At 50.4% G+C, this 19,305-nt stretch overlaps 4 protein-coding genes across 4 annotated transcripts; 3 read left to right on the forward strand and 1 right to left on the reverse strand.

Moving 5' to 3' along the window:
- Positions 1-277, forward strand: EMWEY_00039710 (hypothetical protein; the record flags this gene model as incomplete). Its single annotated transcript, XM_013482497.1, has 1 exon — positions 1-277. A coding segment is annotated over one exon (277 nt), but the record flags the coding sequence as incomplete, so codon positions are not given.
- Positions 278-5,509: 5,232 nt separating this feature from the next.
- EMWEY_00039720 (hypothetical protein, conserved) lies at positions 5,510-6,088 on the forward strand (the record flags this gene model as incomplete). The annotated part of the gene is made up of 1 exon (XM_013482498.1): positions 5,510-6,088. The coding sequence occupies one exon, from the start codon at positions 5,510-5,512 to the stop codon at positions 6,086-6,088; it is 579 nt and encodes a 192-aa protein (XP_013337952.1).
- A 699-nt stretch (positions 6,089-6,787) lies between these two features.
- Positions 6,788-9,116, reverse strand: EMWEY_00039730 (hypothetical protein, conserved; the record flags this gene model as incomplete). The annotated part of the gene is made up of 3 exons (XM_013482499.1): positions 6,788-7,013; positions 7,170-7,256; positions 7,372-9,116. The coding sequence occupies 3 exons, from the start codon at positions 9,114-9,116 to the stop codon at positions 6,788-6,790; spliced, it is 2,058 nt and encodes a 685-aa protein (XP_013337953.1).
- A 5,294-nt stretch (positions 9,117-14,410) lies between these two features.
- On the forward strand, positions 14,411-18,299 carry EMWEY_00039740 (hypothetical protein, conserved; the record flags this gene model as incomplete). Its single annotated transcript, XM_013482500.1, has 10 exons — positions 14,411-14,702; positions 14,859-15,673; positions 15,896-15,971; positions 16,085-16,151; positions 16,404-16,479; positions 17,122-17,249; positions 17,528-17,634; positions 17,827-17,870; positions 17,986-18,045; positions 18,156-18,299. The coding sequence occupies 10 exons, from the start codon at positions 14,411-14,413 to the stop codon at positions 18,297-18,299; spliced, it is 1,809 nt and encodes a 602-aa protein (XP_013337954.1).
- Between the last annotated feature and the right edge of the window lie 1,006 nt (positions 18,300-19,305).

The raw sequence follows: 19,305 nt of genomic DNA on the forward strand, positions 1-19,305 counted from the left end.
TGTTGGAGGAGAGGGTTCTGGTGCTGGAGCAGCAGGGTCTGATGATGGAGCAACAAAATCGGATGATGAAACAGGAGGATCTGGTGGTGAAGAAGCCGAATCTGCTGATGGAGAGACGGTTGTAAGTAAAGAGGGAAGAGGATCAGATGATGGAAGTGGAGACTCTGGTGCTGGAGCAGGAGCATCACCGGCTGGAGCAGGAGGATCTGGTGGTGAAGAAATAGATTATGATTCTTCAGGAGATGAGTCTAATAATGATTCGGAGGTTGATCTATAAGCTGATGCTGGAGCTGCTGCAGCAAACTGTACCGTGTGTGCATGCATGTACGTGCTCAGACACCTAGTGCCGATGCGGTTACCGAAGTCTCTAGTGACGCAGCGCGGAAGTCGGATGCTGCTGTTGGGTTTGGCGGTGCGATCAGAGGAGTTTCCGCAGCCTTTGCTGATGCCGTACGTGGCGCGGCACCATATCTGTACCTTTGTGATGCCGGGAGCGCTGCATCAAAAGGGAGCTGAAGAAAAAGCACGCGACACTAGTCATGAAGTACGCCCCAATATCCGGGAGTCAGGTGCCTGTATATTGCCTGGCACGTGCTGTTTTCAGATGCATTGTCAGGCATTTCGCGCGTCTTCTCCCCGGCTTTACCCCAGGGATTGCGTGTGGAGGGGTAGATCGCAGAAAGCACTTGGCCTCATAGGTTGCCGCCAGCGTATTCGCCTCACGAACGCCCCCTACAATAGCGGGTGCGCTGGAGGGACAGTAGCGGCTACTGCAGGAGAAGCACAGGAGCACTGGCGGAGGTAAACTAGCGTGAAAGGGGGCCTGGTTCAGCGGGATTCAGTGATCTGGCAATCCACCTTGGTTCCGTGGGATTCGGTTCAGTCTTCGCTATTTAGTCGAAGGCCCACGCGGCACACGTGGTCCCTACAGATGATTTCAGTGCGTCAGCCCGGCGGCGTGATGCAACAAGCTGGCTTCCTGCATGCAGCTGCCTCATCGATGCTGCTGTGGAGAGCCAGCTCCTGTTGCAAGAAACAGTGGCTGTCTGTGTATTTATGGAACGCCAGCACTGGGCATCTGTGGGCCTCCCCTGGCCACCATTGAGCCCGAAACATGGGGTTGACTGTGGACTCCCCGCAGCACTGTAGCAGAGTTTAAGTGTATTCCTCTCTTAAGGAGACGTTCGAGGAGCTACGGGGGAGCAGAGTTTCTTTTCTTCCTCACCTATGTTTTTGTTAATCGAGGGTGTATGTAGCTTCGTTGTGTATCCGGTTGGTCTATTTCTTTCGCGTCTTCGTAGTTCTGTGTCTTCGCCTTGTCAATCCCCTGTCTCACCCTGGCCCCGCCTCCATTGCCTCCACTGTCAGTTGGCTGTGTTTCTCTTTCTTTGCCTAACTCCCTTGTTGATTTATTTGTGTTGCGCCGTCTTTAGCTCCCCTCGGTCCCCTTTTCGGGGAAGGGGGGAAAGGGGGCGGATGTTGGTTGGGAAGGGGGGGAGTAGAGGGTATCTACGCGCCAAGCCATCGAACGCCGTGCTGTCTGGTTCAACGGAGGCTTCCGGAGATGGCGCTGGACCCCACGTCAGTTCAGGGCATGAGTAAAGACTTAGACACACGTAGTGAGAGCCTCTGCACCCATTCGAATAGGGGAGAAGGGGGGGGTCCACTGAAACGGCAACCTAGCTGTTGACTCCTCCGACTTCACGTGTACCGCTCTGTCTAGAACTGTCCGACTGCTACTAATTTGGCCTGTCTGGAGCTGCGCGAAAAAACGAAGCCCCAGTCTTAGTGATTAGTGCACCCCCATAGCTTTTTCGTGAAACAGAAATAGGAGCCAGTGGATGAAGCGGCAGCATTTTTGAAGCGGGTAGCGTAGCTCTTCCAGGAACAAGAACACGAGTACAAGAACCGACGGCAGCAGCAGTAACAGGCTCTGTGAAAGTGCAACATAGCACTTCCGTACAACCGCGCAAACGGGCGGCTGTAATGACAGCATCCGCAGGAACTGATGCAGCATCCACAGCTGCGGCAGTAACAGCAGATCTATCTGAGCATATTGAAATCAAGAAACGACGCCAATAGCGCGCGGGTCAATGGGGTAACCTTTAAAAAGCTGCGAAGCGTCGTAAGGGGCTTTGTTACAATAGGCACCGGTTCCATAACTTCCAAACAATGAACTTAATTGATGTGCAGCGCAGCCAGATAAGCGGCTCGAGAAGGGGGGAGCGCCGGGGGAGAGGCAGGAAGAGCGCCAGGCCTCCACCCACGTGAATTTTTCATTGTAACAATTTTGAACTGGGTAACCACCGGCCACGTAGTGGAAGGAAGGAGGGCAAAAGTGAGCAACCGAACGGATGCACTTGATAGCACTGAGATAGGCGCTACAAAGTAGCCGTAGGCTACTTTGTAGCGTCTATCTTGTTATTATCGTCTGATTCCACACATGAGCGATGGGTCCAACAAGCTCAAGGTGTGCAGGTCTTGTGCTTCATGCATCTCTTCCTCGTACTTAGAATGCATGGGAGCGCACGTGCTGCCTCTGTACCGTCGCTCCTACCTTCAACACAGGAATGCATTCAAGCGCTAGGGCCATTCTGAAACTTATTTTCCTGGGAATGAGCAGAATCCCGTAACCAAAATGCCTTCTTTCCTCTTGTTGGTGCCCCCTACTGCATCTTCAAATAATAATTGCACTTGTTGAGAGCTTTTTGCCCTTCCTCAGCGTTCCTGACTCTACCGTCCTGACTCTACGGATGACTAGAACACGGAACACAGGTTGTTCAGCACAACCCCTCAGCACAATAATAGGCGCTTATATGCACGTAGCCGCATGGAATCGCCTTCTGAGAAAAAACACGAAGAAGATCGTATCCTTATAAGCTTATAGGATCTACAGCAGGAAAGCAGCATAAACAGTTCTGATTGAGCACATCCTGCCGTGTGCTGCAATCCAGATACATCCACATAAATATATCAAAATAGTGTCACACCAACGCACCGCTGCTGCCCAGTTTGTCCACTCACCAAACACTGACCAAGAAACAACGTTCCAGTCACTTGTGAATCTATAACCACCCAGCAGGCCTCGGCGCTTTTACCCAGCTAGTTACACCGTGAAGTGTCCACGTCAGCTGCTGCATGCTTATTGTTGCCTGCAGTGCAATTTAAAGCAATCACTTCCCCTTCGTTTTATGGAAGAAGTAAAAGACTGGAGTAGTGGAAAAAGACATGCTAATTACCTGAATAACCCCCAGAGCAGCCCACCTCCACAATGGGCGCTCCACAGCCCCTCTCAGCCACGTGCTCAAGAAAAATCTGTAATCCCATAATTACGATATACTTTGCCCCCAGACTGTTCACCCAAATTGCCTGCGCGAGGCTGGTGTAGGCTTCGTTACATGCGCAAATGCAGAGCCACTGTGATCAACGAGCACCCACGGGGGTTACGTGTCCCCTGGTGCATTATGTCATCGCTAACTGGAGTGGAATCAGTGGATACTCTACTAAAATGTACAATTACTATATGCCCTGACTAGATAATTATGCTATGATGACAGGGATTACAGTGTATGTGGGCGCCCAATGCCGGAGATACCACTGGACCCCTAGATGGTGCCTCATAGGTACGGGGAACTCGGGTGAAAGGGAAGGATGAAGGCCAGTTCCGTGCTGCTTTCTTCGTTTATGTTGCTTCCAATTGCTTTATCTTAATCAAACAGGGTTATTGTTGTTGTATGGTGGCATAGAGACTTCGGTGAACGCCTTGCTCGTCTTAACAGGGCCCCGCCTGCTCGGCCCGAAAGCCACAGGTTGTAGATATGATGCTGTTGTCCACCACTCCTTCAGCCAACAGATAAGTTTTTTTTGGCTTTTGCAATACATTCGGTTTGTTTTTCAAGAATGATTGGCTGAGTTGCTATGACTTAAAAGAGGGGTTTGAGTCTAGCACCTGTGCGACCCCCCTCCTGTTGATCCAATCAAATTGTGAGACAGCGGTAGCAAGGGAGGTCGATCTTCAGTATACTTTCTTGATCTTCCGTGTGTTTGTTTGCTAGTTCTCCGTCCAACTGAGATGGCAGGCCTACTGAATTTTGCGTATCGGCGAGGCCCATGCGTAGCCGCTCTCCTGCCATTTTGCCTTGGACTGCTTCCTTGGGTTCCTGAGGTCGCATCTTCTGAGCTTACTGATTTGTGGACCGACCAGTGGACTGAGGGATCTTCAGACCCTCGTGAATCAGATGCTTTTCTCTCTGGCACCTACCAGACATTCACACGGAATTCTGAAGCGGTGGACGAGGAGGACGAATCGAGGAGGGAGAGTATACACAGCTTGTTGGAACTTCAGTTCGAGGATGATATTGATGAAGATGGACCTGAACACATGCGTAACAAAAGCAAGGGCTACACAGCGTCCACGGCCGCCGCCGCGTCGAATCGCTTCAGCCCCATTATCGAAGACTTCCAGAGCACGTCGGTCTTTTTAAAACCCCCCAGTCTGTGGGGAGGCGGCGACTTATTGCTGCCTGCAGATCTTTGGCTCAGCGACGTCGTTACAACAACCACTAGCAGTACCTCAACTACTATGACTAATACCACTACTACTACGAGTATTCCCACTACTACAATTCCCACAATTATTAGTACTAGTACTGGTCAAAGTACTAGTAGTAGTGGGAACACTAGTACTAGTACTAGTACTACTACTAGTACTACTACTACTACTACCACTCCTACTACTACTACTACTACTACTAACACTAACACTAATACTAATACTAATACGAATACGAATACTAATACGAATACTAATACTAATACTAATACTAGTACTAGTACTAATACTAATACTAATACTAATACTAATACTAATACTAATACTAATACTAATACTAATACTAATACTAGTACTAATACTAATATTACTACTACCAGTACCACTAGTACTCCTACTCCTACTATTAACACTAATACTAGTACTAATACAAATACTAATAGTAGTAGTAATAGTAATGGTAGTAGTAATAGTTATACTAATACTAATACTAATACTAATACTAATACTAATACTAATACTAATACTAATACTAATACTAATACTAGTACTAGTACTAATACTAATACTAAAACTAATACTAATAATAATAATAATAATAAAACTAATACTAATACGAATACTAATACTACTTTCACTGCTACAGCTACCACTACCACTACCACCCCCACCCCCATCACTACAACCACCACTGGAAGTATCCGCCTAAATCTGAAGTACCCCACTGAAATCGTGGACGTTGAGGTGCCGAGTTCGGCTGACCGCCAGCGGTGCCGACTTGTGATTCCAGTCTCTGCTATATCTGGTGGGGAGAATATATATTTGTTGCGCGGTAACTGGGGCGTCTTTATAGAGGGTCAAAAGACTCTGGTAATTCGAGCGCTTTCCGAAAAGGTTGAACCCCCTCCCAGCGGGTTCATTAGCCGGCTTTATCGATACTTTCGTTACGCCTTCAATATGCCGCTCGACTTTTACGAGTTCCCCGTAGCAGTGCCGGAGAAGTGCATTTACCGTCCTGGAGACCCCGTTTCCGGGTCAGCTGCAGTGGGAGACCTAGATAGGGTCAGCCAAATTGTTGTCCAGTTGACGCCCGATGCGACTGCAACTTTCCTGCCTTCTCGGTCTCCTCCACCAGTCACTCCAATCGTCGCAAGCTTTGGGCTAGGCAAACTGAAGCACCTTGGGAAATGTCTCTATGGTATGGAAGTTTTTTACCCGGTGGAGCTCGAGAATCTGACGTTCGCGGCCTCTGCACGTACGGCAGTCGTGGAGGCGCGAGATCCCAACGGGGGACCCAACTTGCGCCTCGAAACGCTGCACATCCCCTGCAGCTGCAGCCCCGAGAGACTGAGCCTGATCAGCTGGTGGGCAGGGACGGGACCGCTCGGCTTCCCATATGTCATACTCTATGTAGCCCATGAGGGCGACAGGCCTACGGACAACTGTAAAGACCACCGGTTACGCAAAGTCTCCCTCGCCAGCCTTGACGGACCAGTGGACTACACGAAAACGCCCTTCTACAGGAAGACACAGTGAAGCTCGGGCCTCCAAAGCACTAGCAGGAGCAGCAACAGCAGCATAGTCTTCGCTACCTCCTAGCCCGGAGGCCAGTGGTGATGAGGGCTTGCCGAGTGGCATTAGATACACACAGGGTTTGCTGTACGCTCGCTGTGGATAGGCGTCAGGCCCGAACTGTCATGTTGAGACGGCTTAAGCTCCCTCTCTTCATTTCAAAGTGGGGGGGAGCTGCTCTGCTGGTTTTATTTTTTAAAGGACCACTGCCCGATGCCCTAAACCGTCAATCCTACATTTAGAGTGGGCGCGTAGGCTTGCTAATTTTGCCAGGTGTTCAGACCTCTCTGGAGGTGCGCAAGGGAGCTTACATGGTAGTTCTACATGCAAAGCTGGCAGCTTCAAGTTGGTCTCCCGGATTCAGGTTTGCCCCCTGTCCTTATGTATGACACTAACCGCCTAATACCAATGAAGTTGCTATAGGCATGCAGACGTGCAGGGCGGGGCAGCTGAGAACCAACGCGCGCAAGATCTGAAAGTGCGCTTCCTCTGCTGCAGCAGCAGTTGCACACGAGTGCTGCAACATCAAGACACACTGTCGAACACTACGGGGGAAAAGACTGATGGCATGTACCAGGCAATTCACGGACAGCACCGCAGCGGCTACCCCGGGACTGCCTCAAATATCTATATATCAAAGAGTTGCCGGGCCGGCAACTACCGTCAGTCGAAAAGGCGGCATCTCTGATTCCCAGAGCCCTCCTCTAAAGTGTCAGATGCAGAGCTGTGAAGAGGCGCTCTATGCGGAAGCGCAAGTGAAGCCCTAGGAGGCCCAACAGGGGTCAACTTGAAAATGGAGGCGCAGTACGGGGCCCCGTGCAAAACCGACTTCAGGGCGCCTAGATCTCTAGCGACGCAAAGCAGCACGTCCGTCACCGATGGGGGAAGGCTGTGAACATCACCCGTATAAATAGGACCCGACGTAATTCCCTAAGACGCTGCACAGCAGCAGGAACAACACCAAAAGGCCAGTATAGCAGCATCATCGCCACATGAACCTCAGCAACTCAGCAGGTCACCAAGATAAATGTCAATTCCAGCTTACTCATTGCATCCCTCAGCCACAGAGGTAAGCGCCTGGCGCATCGCATCGATGTGACTTCCAAGTAGGCCGGCTGTCGACGCCTCCCCCCTGCAGGAACAACGGCACAAGCAGCAGCACCAACAGTATTTGTCACCGGTTTGAATGCTTCGCTACGAGCGACAAGGCTATCGCAGCATTTGTTAGCACTCCTCATGCGGCTTACGGCGTGTCGAATGCAGCAGCTGTTGCTGTACCCCTCGTGAAGGCGCTCTCCTTGTGCCAATCCTGCTGGTTAGAAGTTTCGTCGTGCTGCAACTGTGGGTTGCTGACGATTGTTGGTGTGAGAGGCGGCGGCTGCTGAATAAACCTTGGATGGCCTGGGGGACTTCTGATTGGCCCCTGAACAGCAGGACTGGCGTTGGCCGTCCTGCTGTTGCTCCTGTCCATGCTGCTATGGTTGTTGATGCCATTGCTACTGTTATCGCGGCGGCGGTTGGTGCTGTTGGGTGTAGCAGCAGCTGAAGCAGTGCTCAGGGTAGTTCCCTTCCGAACAGCAAGCGATAGGGCCACTAAGCACTGCACAGATTCAATAGGGGGGTACTTAAGCAGACGCCGGAGACAGTTGCTGTAGTCACTTTCCAGCAACTGTTGGCGAATGAACTTCAGCATTGCAATGGCGAAGTAGTCAACAAGAGGGAGCTTCTTTGCAGCTGCAGAGGCACACTCCTCAGGCGTACACGCTCCTACTGTTCCAGCGGTTCCTGGTGTTGCAGTTGCTGTTGCTGCTGCTGAGGGGGCTGGTGCTGTCGCGAGTGCTGATCCTGCCCCTGTTGCTTCAGCTGCTCCTCGAGCGCCTCCTGCTGGTACGTTTGGCTCAGTAGCGAGCCATGCGTCAGCCAAGAGAGCATCCCAAATCAGCAATGTATCTTCAATGTGGAACTCGCGAGAAAACAGTAGTCGCAGCCACCGCAGCAAGAAAAGCTGGGGCTCAACGCCAAGTTCATTCAGATGCAAGTATACATCACGATCCGACTTACACAGAGCATCGTCAAACACCATATTGCACCTGTGCAACACTGCAGAAGTTGCAGGCGCTCTGGGGGGTTGCGGGGAACCCAAGAGATGGCCGATATGGCTGCCCTTGAGAGGAGCGGCCGGCGGTTCTTTCTGGGGAGGTAGGTACATGTAGCGCATGCAGCAACCAGTCATGAGCCCATCAAAAAGGCAAAATGCATCGGCTTCTAAGTCCGCAGGGTCTGCTGAAAATATTATCGAGAAGGGAGACAAAGGCGCATCCGCAGGAGGAGAAGGCACGGCTTCGCGAGCGCATGCAAGGTACAACACCGCCAAAATTTCATTCATGCCTTGTTTGTAAGACACGTCGGGGTTGCCCTTCGCCCACGTGAAGAGCACCCTCTGCAGCGACCGCCGAGTTCCCTCTCTGTTGAACAGTTGCCGTTCAGGATACGTTCGCTCAATATCTCTCCATATCTCCTCTTGCAGCTCTTCATCCGCCTGTCGTTGGCTCCATGGATTGCCTGCTGTGGCCGCCAATGGGTGGAACCGCTGCGGGTCTAGGGTGGCTAGCTGGCTAGCTGTAAGCTGTTGCTGCTGCCGGAGGGAGCGGTAGCGGTCGCGCTGCTCCTTCACCTGCAGAGCCCACCCTTCGAGTGTCTCTCCACTCAAAAGCCGCAGCAGCCGCGCCCAGTGAAGCCTTCTCAAAAAGGGCACTGCTAAAGAACTATCTCTCTTGCACGAGGCCTCTAAAGGGGCTTCGTCAAGCTCTCGCTGCAGACGCACGATATCAACTTGCTGACGGCATATTGCATCGCCATACAAGACATGTTCTGCCAAAGAATTCAACGAAGAACTCGTTGAAGAGTCCTCAAGAGACCGGGAGAGAGCTGCAAGCACTTCAGGCGTCAGCTGAAGTAGAGCCACCTCCTCCTCAAGGAGATTATCGTCCATTTTTGACTGCGTTTATGTCCTGGTTCCGTTTGTCCCCTGAGATATTAGGTAGCTAGCTCTCCAGAAAGCAACCTAGCGATGGAGAAGTCTTCACCCACGAACCCGCGACGCCCCAGCCTGCACCGTTGACCGCCAGAGCTTTGCAGGGGTGCAAAGTGCCTTCCAAGTCTTATGTAAGATCAACAGGGGGTTCCGAAAGCAAGAACGGCAATGGTTTAGCGAGAGGTCGACACGATCTTCACGGAGCCGCGGGAGGCAGGCGCACAATTGCGCGAAGTGCTTGTCGCCTCTGGGGAGGGCAGGGATAAGGTATCTGATTTGCCATCGAATCCGTCAAGCTAAAAAGACGAAGACGCCGCCGCCGAAACGTCCGCAAGCACAGAGAAACAAGGCGCTCCACTCCGGCCGGCACACCGCAATTGAAAAGATTTCGTCAAACGAGTGGTAAAAAACCGCTAGGACTGTTAAAGCCCTACAGCTCATCCCTGACTGACCACCGTTTCATAGATATTCAACAACGCAGAAACATGCAAATCAGGCGAGCTGCGCAGAGCAGGTGCTATGGGCCTGGAGTCCAGCTTCTGTCATGTAGGGCGGCCTACGGCCCTTCAAAATAGACTATTGACAGTCGCCTTTATTATTCTAGTAACACCTGTATAGGGCATTTCACTTCCACAGAGGATTGGTTCTAAACTAAGGAGATCAACAGGAAGCCGCTCGGCAGCTTCTGCAGAGACAGCCCGTCCACTTCACGGTCTCATTAGGCGTTAGCACTTCGTCTTGCACTGCTTCCCTAACCCAATTTAGTGTCTTCCTAATTTTCTATATGTAGATCAATTGTAATTAAGGGCGTGAGGTGGATCAGGACTCATTGGCTTGCGTAGCAGTTTGCAGCTGAACGTTGGGAACTGCACTGGCTTCGTGTGGTTTTGCATGGTTCGGTAGCAATAATCAAAAACGCATGCCTCACAGAGTATGCGCCTAATGGGAATGGCAAGAACTATATACCAGCAACTTAATTCTGCACAGCAGTGTCTATTCAAGGCACTGTGTGGGTGAATTTAACTTAGACCAGCCCGTAACAACTTTTCCTGTAACGCACACTGGCAAGCAAACGCACAGCCAGCCCGGATGTATAACTATCCAATATCTGTTTGCATGGCTGTGCATCCAACAAAAAAGGCTTGTTTTTGCTAGCATGTGCGGCAGTCTTGCACCTGTAGTAGCAGCGAAGAGCGCTTTCTCATGCACCTGCGGTTCCGCAGCCAGAGGCCCTTTAGGATGCTGTGGGCAGGACTTCTAGAGTCCGAGATGAGAGGTCAGTTGCTTTTAAAGAACTACCGTTTCAAGTCCCTTTGCATCCACTGCAGTTTTAGACGTTCCTTGGATACGATGGACACAGCGAATGACATCCTACAGGAATGAAGCTGTGATGCCCAGCATGACCTGTCTGATGTGGTGCATTCCCATGTGTTTGTGGCTCACCAAGCACCAGTGGGTGATTAACGGGCAGAGTTGGTATGCTTCCTGGTAATTTGCCTTGCAGCAAAAAGTATGAAAGAGATGTGCTGCAATTCTGTTTGTTTCGCTGGCCACCCGAAGCGCAGAGGCTCACTTGAGATAAGCAGCGATTAGGGGAGCAATGCCAAAACCACAGTACCACTTTTCTGAAGCACATCCGGCATATGGAATCTGTCAGAGGTGCGTTGTGATGTAATTCCACGTGTCGACAAGGGAACAATCTGCATCAAGACTGAGAAAATGTGAAGACGGCCGAGCATTGATAGACGGCGAGGAGGTGAAACCTATCGATTCGTTCGAGTTGCGAACTGCCAGTTGCTGGTGGAAAGCGTAGGTCGGGAGAATCACAAAGGTAAGAGCAGGTTCACTTCAGGAAGATACATTATTACCATGTCACATCACTTTTGTGTTGGATCAGTGTTTTCAAACAAGGCCTATGTGTTATCAAGCGTCTGCTGAGCAAAGCAAAAACTCAAACACAAACAACCGCAACTGCAAACAATCTGGACCCATCGAAGAAAAGAATGCAGGGGGCAGCGCGTGCGCTGACACCAAATGCAAAACTAACCACCTGAGCAGTTGAAGCTAGTGATGACACTCCTACAGAACATGAAGGACTCGAAAAACACCAAATAATTATCGGCTTCAGCAAGGAACGAACCAGCCTCATGCGAAATCTAGTTGAAGCATTCATATCTGCCCAGCAACCCGTTCTCCCGGCAAAAGTTACCCCACGCATTGTGGAATCATTTAGCCTGAAGACTTGTTCGTTACCAAGCACGGCCTACTCAAGAACACCGAATCCGTATACATGAATGATGTCAACACGGTCTGGTAGGCAGTAAAGCGGAGCTCCCAGCCAGGCTTTATTGTAGGCATTTGAGTGGTTCTGCCGATCTTCTAGCCCTGAAACACGTTGGAAATATTGACGTGTTTGATAACAAAGGGGTTGTTCGATGGCTTAGTCAGTTCATGCAGAAAAATTTTTCACTTTATCCTATCACGGAGTAAACGGAACAGCAAACACCCTGCAGCTTGCTGTGCTTGAGGTGGAGCCGTTTTCGATCTTAGTTGTCAACCCTTTTGTTTCCCCGTGCAATTATGTAGATGTTATTATATCGTTGCTGTCTATTTTCTAGAACAGTTCAAGGAATCACCCAGAAGCCTCTGCTGAAAAAACAGCAAAGTCACCGTGTAAAATGAGAACGTGGAGGCGAGTGACGGCATTTGTAACTATGAGCAACTGCCACAGACACTAATTTAAATTACCAGGTGAACAACATGCTCACTAGGTTTCTCAGGATCGCTTGCCCAAAGCAATTCACAGCCCTTTACTCGCTGGCATCCAGAGGGAGGATGCACAACGTTACTTACAGCTGGCACATTCGCATACCGTTGTGCAAAATTACATTGTTGCATCACCATTGGACAAGCCACTGTCTGAACGTTCCATAGCGAGATGCGGTCGTCAGGTACAGCATATATATAGATGCAAATATGGCAAATGACACTTTTCCTCTTCCCCATCGTTTTTGTTTTCATGTTCCCTCCTCGATTCTTTGTAACCTCCGGCACCTTCAGTCCCTCCACTAGATACAAATTTTTGCGGAATATCCAGGAACATTAGGGTGTGTTGTGCTTGTGTGCATAGAGGAAGCAGAGCGCAAATGCAAATAGCATTGCCTGTTCAGTGTTGATGAGTACACTTCAGTTTGTGTACAAGTTAGCTACTGATGGTCAAGTAAAAGCTTACCAATTTTGTGGTCTTTTTAAATGCGTCGTCCAAATGATAATTCGGTTTGCCTACGTGTCTCGTTGGCGCGCCGCAGGAAATATAGAAAGACATGCTGTGGAACAAAAGGCGCCAACCTTAGCTGAGGACAGTCGTAGGCCACAAAAAGTCCAAATACTCCGAATAAGACATCTCCAAAAAGTATCTAGAGTGTTCCAACCTCCTGTGGACACTGCAGTTGGCCTCCACGAGACTGGCAGTCAGTGCAACAGCTTCAACGAAACCTTGGAATATGCTCTAACTCAAAAGAAGCTGCCTTCCTGCTCATCCAGCTTCAGACCCTTATGATTTTACAACTAAGACGCATGTCAACTGCTTCCTGCGAACTCGTAACTTTTGACTGCGGCTCCTGATAGCTGCGGCATATTCTGTCGGATGTTGGCGAGTTCGCCTGGGGCTGCAGCGTGAATACTTACCCAGCCCTAGTAGGCAACCGTAAATCTAGCAGAAGGCTTTGACAATTATGTAAACTGCTCATTCACACAGCCACGAATGCCTGTTTACGCTTTCACGTGGCGCTGTCTTCGGGCTTAAGGTGCATCACTGTGCGCAGCAGTTCACACCAGACAGCTTCCTATCCCGTAGCAACGGGGAGTTGGGCTTCTGACAGTTGTAAACCCGGGCATGAGATCAGCTGCTTTACCTCCCGCTTGTAGCTTACAGGAGTCGCTGGAGATGATCAAGATGTAGCTGTTCGATAGTCCTCCGCTTGTGTGGAAGACTCTCATTACAAAGGAGGTAGACAGCCGCTAAGCACTAACTGGACCTTAAGGTGCTAATATCCGCACAATTAGAGCTATATTTACAAAACGGACACCAGCACACCACCCCCACTTCTGAGATAACGGGCTCCTAGCTGCAAACACCGCAAACCCACGAAAGAATGGAAGCACTTCCACTCCCACTCTCGGAGTATGCACAAACACGAATCACATATTAATACACTGCCAGTACCTACTATGTACAAAAATATGGGTGCCTCGCACAGTCCCGATATCTCGGTAAGCGGCACACGGATAGAGCGGCAGCGAGTCTACAAACGCAGATTCCCCGTGCGCAAAATTGTGCGCCGTTAGCCAAAAAATATATTAAAACAATCCGTTCGGGTAATGTAAGGAAGGGAATAGTGATGGCTTGTCCGAAGTTCGTTGCATATACCATTCACGTGCGTTTGGTGTCGGCCAGCATCCACTACTGAACTGCGCGGGGAACGGCAGTATTTGCAGGCGAATTTGTGTGCGGGTTGCAATAACAACTTTGTATATATCGACATATTATACATACCATACACTTCTTTTATCATTAGGCCTTGTTGATGCGCAAGCTACTCTAGGTGCTTTCCATCGACCTGCTGCCTCTCGTACGGCACAAACGGAAGCCAGGGCCCTGCGATCGACTGCATGTGGATAGCAACGAGTTGAATATCAACATTGCAATTGCCCTTATTCTTCTGCAGAGACGCTCTAAGAATTTCCTTATCGATATATCCATGGTTCCGACCCGTTCATTGGCGCCTCCGGGGGATGTCGCCCCTCCAAGGTAGGATTTGTCAGCAATATGCCCCAAGAGGCACGGATTCTCTGCTTTAAATTTCTCCAGCTGTAAATCTCTGCCACGCTTTGTACCATTCGTGTAACAGAGCAGCTGTTGCTCACATGCCCACGCGTATTCACTGGAGCAGCTGGAGCAGTTGGTGTCCTGCGGGAATTGCTTGGTAAGCTACGGAATCTAGCAGCACCCGACGTTCCCGGTTGCAATTCTTTACGCGCTGCTGTAGCAGCTGTGCCAAAATTTGTGAATATCTCTTCATTTCCCCTCCTGGTGCAATCAAGCCGGCATCCAGGTACCTGGCAGCAGGCCAGATGCTGGAACCTCTGTAATTCGCCAGTTTTTCTCCCCTCTGCGTACTAGCAGCTGCGGCAACTGCACGCCCCTCAACTCTTGGAAGGCGGAGCTTTCTGTGTGTCGGGATATAGACACAATGACTGAAGAGCGACTGCCGCCGGTGGCAGAAGACAGTGAGGTGGATGAAGGAAGTATGGGCGGGGAAGAATGGGAAACGGAAATAAGCGAATTCGAAACATCTTCGGTATACTCTTCAACGTTTACTCATTCATCTGAGTATGATGGAGGATCAGCAAAGTTGAATGGCGTGCTGTTGAACCTTGTGCTGGCCATATGCGTTGTGGTAGCTCTCATTGCGCACGTTCAGCTAGGAAAGAGCGAGCTGACAACGCCTCCAAAAGCTGGTGGAATCACTCCAGAACTTCTTGGTGAGTGCTGTTACCGGAACTGGGACCGCGTAGGAATGCATGGGGGCACCTTAACGGGTGTTGGTTAGCCGTTTCCCCACTGATATGTACTGTGTGAGCGTCTCGTCCGTGCTGGCACATTCCTGTTTTGTTCACTTGTGTGCATTTTGGTTTTAGATGGCCTCAAGCATGAAGGGTCAAGACTGGTGCGGGGGGTATCTGCGGTGCCAGCGTTTGTTCCCCAGTTCATTGCTGGTCAAGGTGAGGATTTTTCTGAGTCTGAGGAGGAATCGGAAACGCTTAGTGATGTAGAGGATGATGGACCTGCTTCCTTAGGAAGGAAAGATGATTTAGATGTTGCTTCTTCTGAAGGCATCAAAACGACAGGGCACGAGGTGAACGTGCCAACACAAGTTCCTCAACATGAACCTGTGGGCTCCAGGGAGGCGGTGCTTCCCCGTGCTTCTCCAGCGGACGGAGAGCCGTCTACACCACAGGAGACGCCGATTGTGGGGGAGTCTGGTGAGGAGGTTCTGAGGAGGGAGTCCGGAGATAAGGAGGCAGCTGAGGACGCCTCTTCTACGCCACAAGAAACACTGAAGCTGGAGGAGGCAGATCATGATGTGGTGAGGAAGGAAACTGAAAGTACGGAGGCACCTGAGGACGTGGCTTCACCGTCACAGGAAAATGAGGTGCTGGGGAAGGAACCTGAAAGCAGGGCGGTACCTGAAGGCATGGCTTCACCTCCAGTGGGAATGGGGGATCTGGAGGAAGCACTTCGCAGGCTGGAGGAGGCCCTAGAGCAGGGGGCAGCAGAGAAAGAGACCTCAGTAGGTGCAGGGCTCTCGCCTGTGGGATTAGACAAGTTTCCGCAGCAGGAGGTTCCCGTGCCTCCGGTGGCCGAAGGGAAACTGCAGGAGGTGCCGAAGCCTGACATGGTTTGGCAGAAGCCAGAGCGAAAAGCTTCTATAGGACAAAAGCAGGCACTCCAGGTAGGTGCTTTAGTCCTTGCGCCGCATTGCTGGGGTAAGGGAATCATAAGGGGCGTCAGCTGAAACGGAGGCACGCGCTTCAAGTGGGTACTTCCAGATTTCCAAGGTACCCGGAGGGACGGAATATTTGGGTCGACAGAGAAGTAGGCTTGCTAGTTGGAGTTCTAGTGGTATTAATTTCTCTCTGCTGTGGGGCTCCTCTGGTTTGGGTGCTACGTTCAGGTGCCAACGCTAATCTCGTGCCTCAAGGAGCCTAGGTTTGAACCACCATTTAAGTTAGATGACACGGATCTGGAACGTAAGTTTTGCTCTCGATAGGCCGTCTCGGCTATCATACGAGGTATCCAGATTTCACAGCATCAGTAGCGGAGGATCATGCTGTAACTGATTGCTGTGTTGGGGGTTCTGCAGCTTTTCGTGATATCCTTAGCGGTCACCCTGAAGATGCAGTACAAGTCCAGGGCCGTTATGTTCTTAGGTGAGTTTGTTTTAATCTATTGGATAGCCATCTTGTCACTTCAGGAGCTGTTTTGCTTGTTTTGTTATTAAGGGGCTGTGAGAGAAACGCCAGCCGGATAACGTACACGTGAATCCCCATGATATGTGCGGTAGGCGCACATATCATGGGGATTCATGTGTACGCTACCGCCGGGAGGGGGCAGCATCTCGTTAGAAACAAGGAAAACAGCACTCGCTGGTGCCTTTGTGGGCTTGATGTGTGCCGCCTCAGGCAACAGCTTCAGGATTTCTTAAAGGGGCAATGGGTCGACGTGACGATGTTGCAGTTGTACACCGATCTCGTCGATGTACGTCACAATTTGACGACACAACCGTGCCACACACGGAAAACAGTATCAGTCCACACGATTCATTGAAAGAGCTTTGAAGCAGGCAACTCACTGAGGTTTGAAAGGCTTCTTATCCATTTTTTGCAGGCACATATCCAACAGCGGGTCGCCTTAGGGCTGTGAGTCACAATGGGTCTCTTACGACACACCATTTGCTCATCTCACATCGACAGCAGGGCTCTGTTCGGTGGAGTTTTGCAGTCATTGGCGATTACTAATATAGCCACTTCTGCTAACTGCGTTGATGTGAAGACACGAACTGATTTTTTTGCGCTTGGTAGGTAGTGAAAGACCCTTGCGCGTGCCATTTTTCGTCTGTACAGACAAGGTCACGTCGCCCTGCTCAGTGCATCGGACCTTTCCATTGCTTGGTCGCGGTACATGAAGGAAAAACGTTTCCCGGAAGTGGATCAAGTAAATCGCTTTATTGAGTAGCCTGTGCCCGGGCTGATGGTGAAGAGCTTGCGGGATCGCGTCGCATGGCCAGCAATGTTGCACTAGTGGCTGACCTCTAGCGGATTTGCTCACTGACACAACCAGGCATTTGTTGTGGGCCTGCTTAATCGGGCTATTTTGTTTTGTTTGGTATGGCATCTGCAGGAGAGCATCAGACGCTCTTTAACTGCTGACAGGGTGCTTTTTGCAATGACCGCTCCTCTGCTGGATTGGGAGGAGGGCCATCCCCACGGCACTTCCGGGCACTTTATCGTTGCTGTTATCAATCGAAAGTGAGCATCCTGCTTGTGTTGAGCCTCTCTCACCTTGTTGGATTGCACACAGACATACGAGCTTCATTTATGCCTAGTACTTGTGGAAGATAACGAACCGAGAGTGGCTAGCTTCACCGGCATGCCAGCGTGCTGGAAGAGATATGCCCTTTTGTGCATGCGGAATTTTGCTTTCGAGAAGCCGGCTGGAGTGTAGCATTCTGTGTGGACGTGACGTACGCAGCAGCTGTAGTGTTGACACTTTCTAGATTGCGTTGTCTCCTGTGTTTGGGTCTCAGGGAGCATCGTGTCTCCGTCGTCGATAGTCTCCCCCACCCTCCATCATTTTACGAGCCGATCTTGAACTTCATCAAACTTGTTGCGCAGCAGCTGCACGATCCAGCCGGTGCGGCACCTCCCGTTCACCTTGCCTTTACGAGCAGTGTCACAATGAAAGGTGGCGCTTGCGAGTACTTATATTGCTCCTTGCTGGCGCCGTTGCTTCGATTTGGTGTGTGGACGCTACCATTCCCTTTTTAGGCCCGTTTCCAACTATTTGCATGCCCTTGTGTGTGCGTTCGTCACCTGTGACGTTCAGCTGGGCCTGTTCCGCTGTATGAAGCCTCCCCCCATGTGCCGGAGGTAAGCTAATACTTCTCGTACCTTTATCATGCTAGACGATAGTAATTGGAGCCACACAGACAGTGCATGATGCGTATTTTGTATGTGAACTTGCGGGACTGTTGTGTATTTTCAGCCAGGATTTCCCATGCAACTTGAAGCCTTACCGGGGTTATCTCTTTTGCCAGGAATACGGGTACGTGGCCTAGATGAGTGCACCACAACCTTTCGGCGGTTGATATAGAATGAGGATTATGTGGAATTCTTCATTTTGAGCTATGTTGCTGAGCGTTGACTCTGTCTCAGGAGGGCCTTTCTAATGCTTGTGGCCCTTTTTGTATGGAGAACATCCTCTGCATAGCAGAGGGCCGACAGCCTAATTATACGATGGCAGACGCGAGAAACATCCGATTGCGCGTGGTCAGTTGTCTCAACTTCACACTTAAATAACTTTGCTGCAGCTGTTGCCAGAAGCGGCCTGAGGGAAAACCGCTCTTTTTTGTCGTGAATGTCGCATCTGCACAAACCAAGTAGCACGAACCAACTTATCCAGTTGGTTACAGGCATGCGTTTAATATATGTACACTCTGGACTTTCAGCGTATGTGAGGAATGTATTTCCCATATATATGGCTGTGCCTCTTTGTGCCGACTATTCTGCAGTTATTGGAGTTACTAAATGGCATATGGGGCCGCCCATTGATCAATGGGCATTTTCGCGAAGGCTTTCGTGGCTTGGACAGATAAAACCTCCGTATTGGAGTTAAGCGTGTAAACGCAAATTGTAGTTAGGGGTGCGCTGGACAGGCTACGAAAGGTGCCTGCGAATCTCCCCTCTGTCGCAGAGAGCGGCTTGTCTAGCACAGAAGCACCTTCAAGGTAACTTTGCCTGTAAAGGTACCGGTAACGCTGAGAGCTAATGTGTGTGCAAGGAGGCTGAGGTCTGCATATCGTGAAGTCAATTTTGGCATATGCCAACCAAGTGAACTGGTTTTTCTTTTTTACTTTTTTTTTCTCCTGGTGGAGGCCATGCACTTGAGTTTGGCACTTGAACAGATAATGGGTGTAGGCCTCCGCCACCAGTGGCCGTTTGCAGACTGCAAGCGCAGCAGAACCCCGAGGACCCACTTGTCCATTTACCTGAATGCATTCCAGATTATGATGCATAACGTGAACCGCACAGCAGGAGGCTCGGTAGTAGACGCCAATAGACAGGCAGGCCACTCAGTTGCAGGTATCTCAAAGGTTTTAATGGGGCATTTTTCAGATGTTCACTGTTCAGACATGTAGCCGGTAGGAGGCATCGGACAACTGATTACTAGTGCTTCGCCCCAGCCGTCTAGGCATTCGTAAGGCTTCCAGATAGGGCAGCGAGCCGAAGTTTAGGTGTGAATTTGGTGTTCGGTTTGCTGTTTGCTACATCACGACTAACAGCAAGAATCAGTTCCATTCGAACA

Source organism: Eimeria maxima, genomic scaffold (genome assembly GCF_000499605.1).
Source record: "Eimeria maxima Weybridge genomic scaffold, Emw_scaff643, whole genome shotgun sequence".
Lineage (NCBI taxonomy): Eukaryota > Apicomplexa > Conoidasida > Eucoccidiorida > Eimeriidae > Eimeria > Eimeria maxima.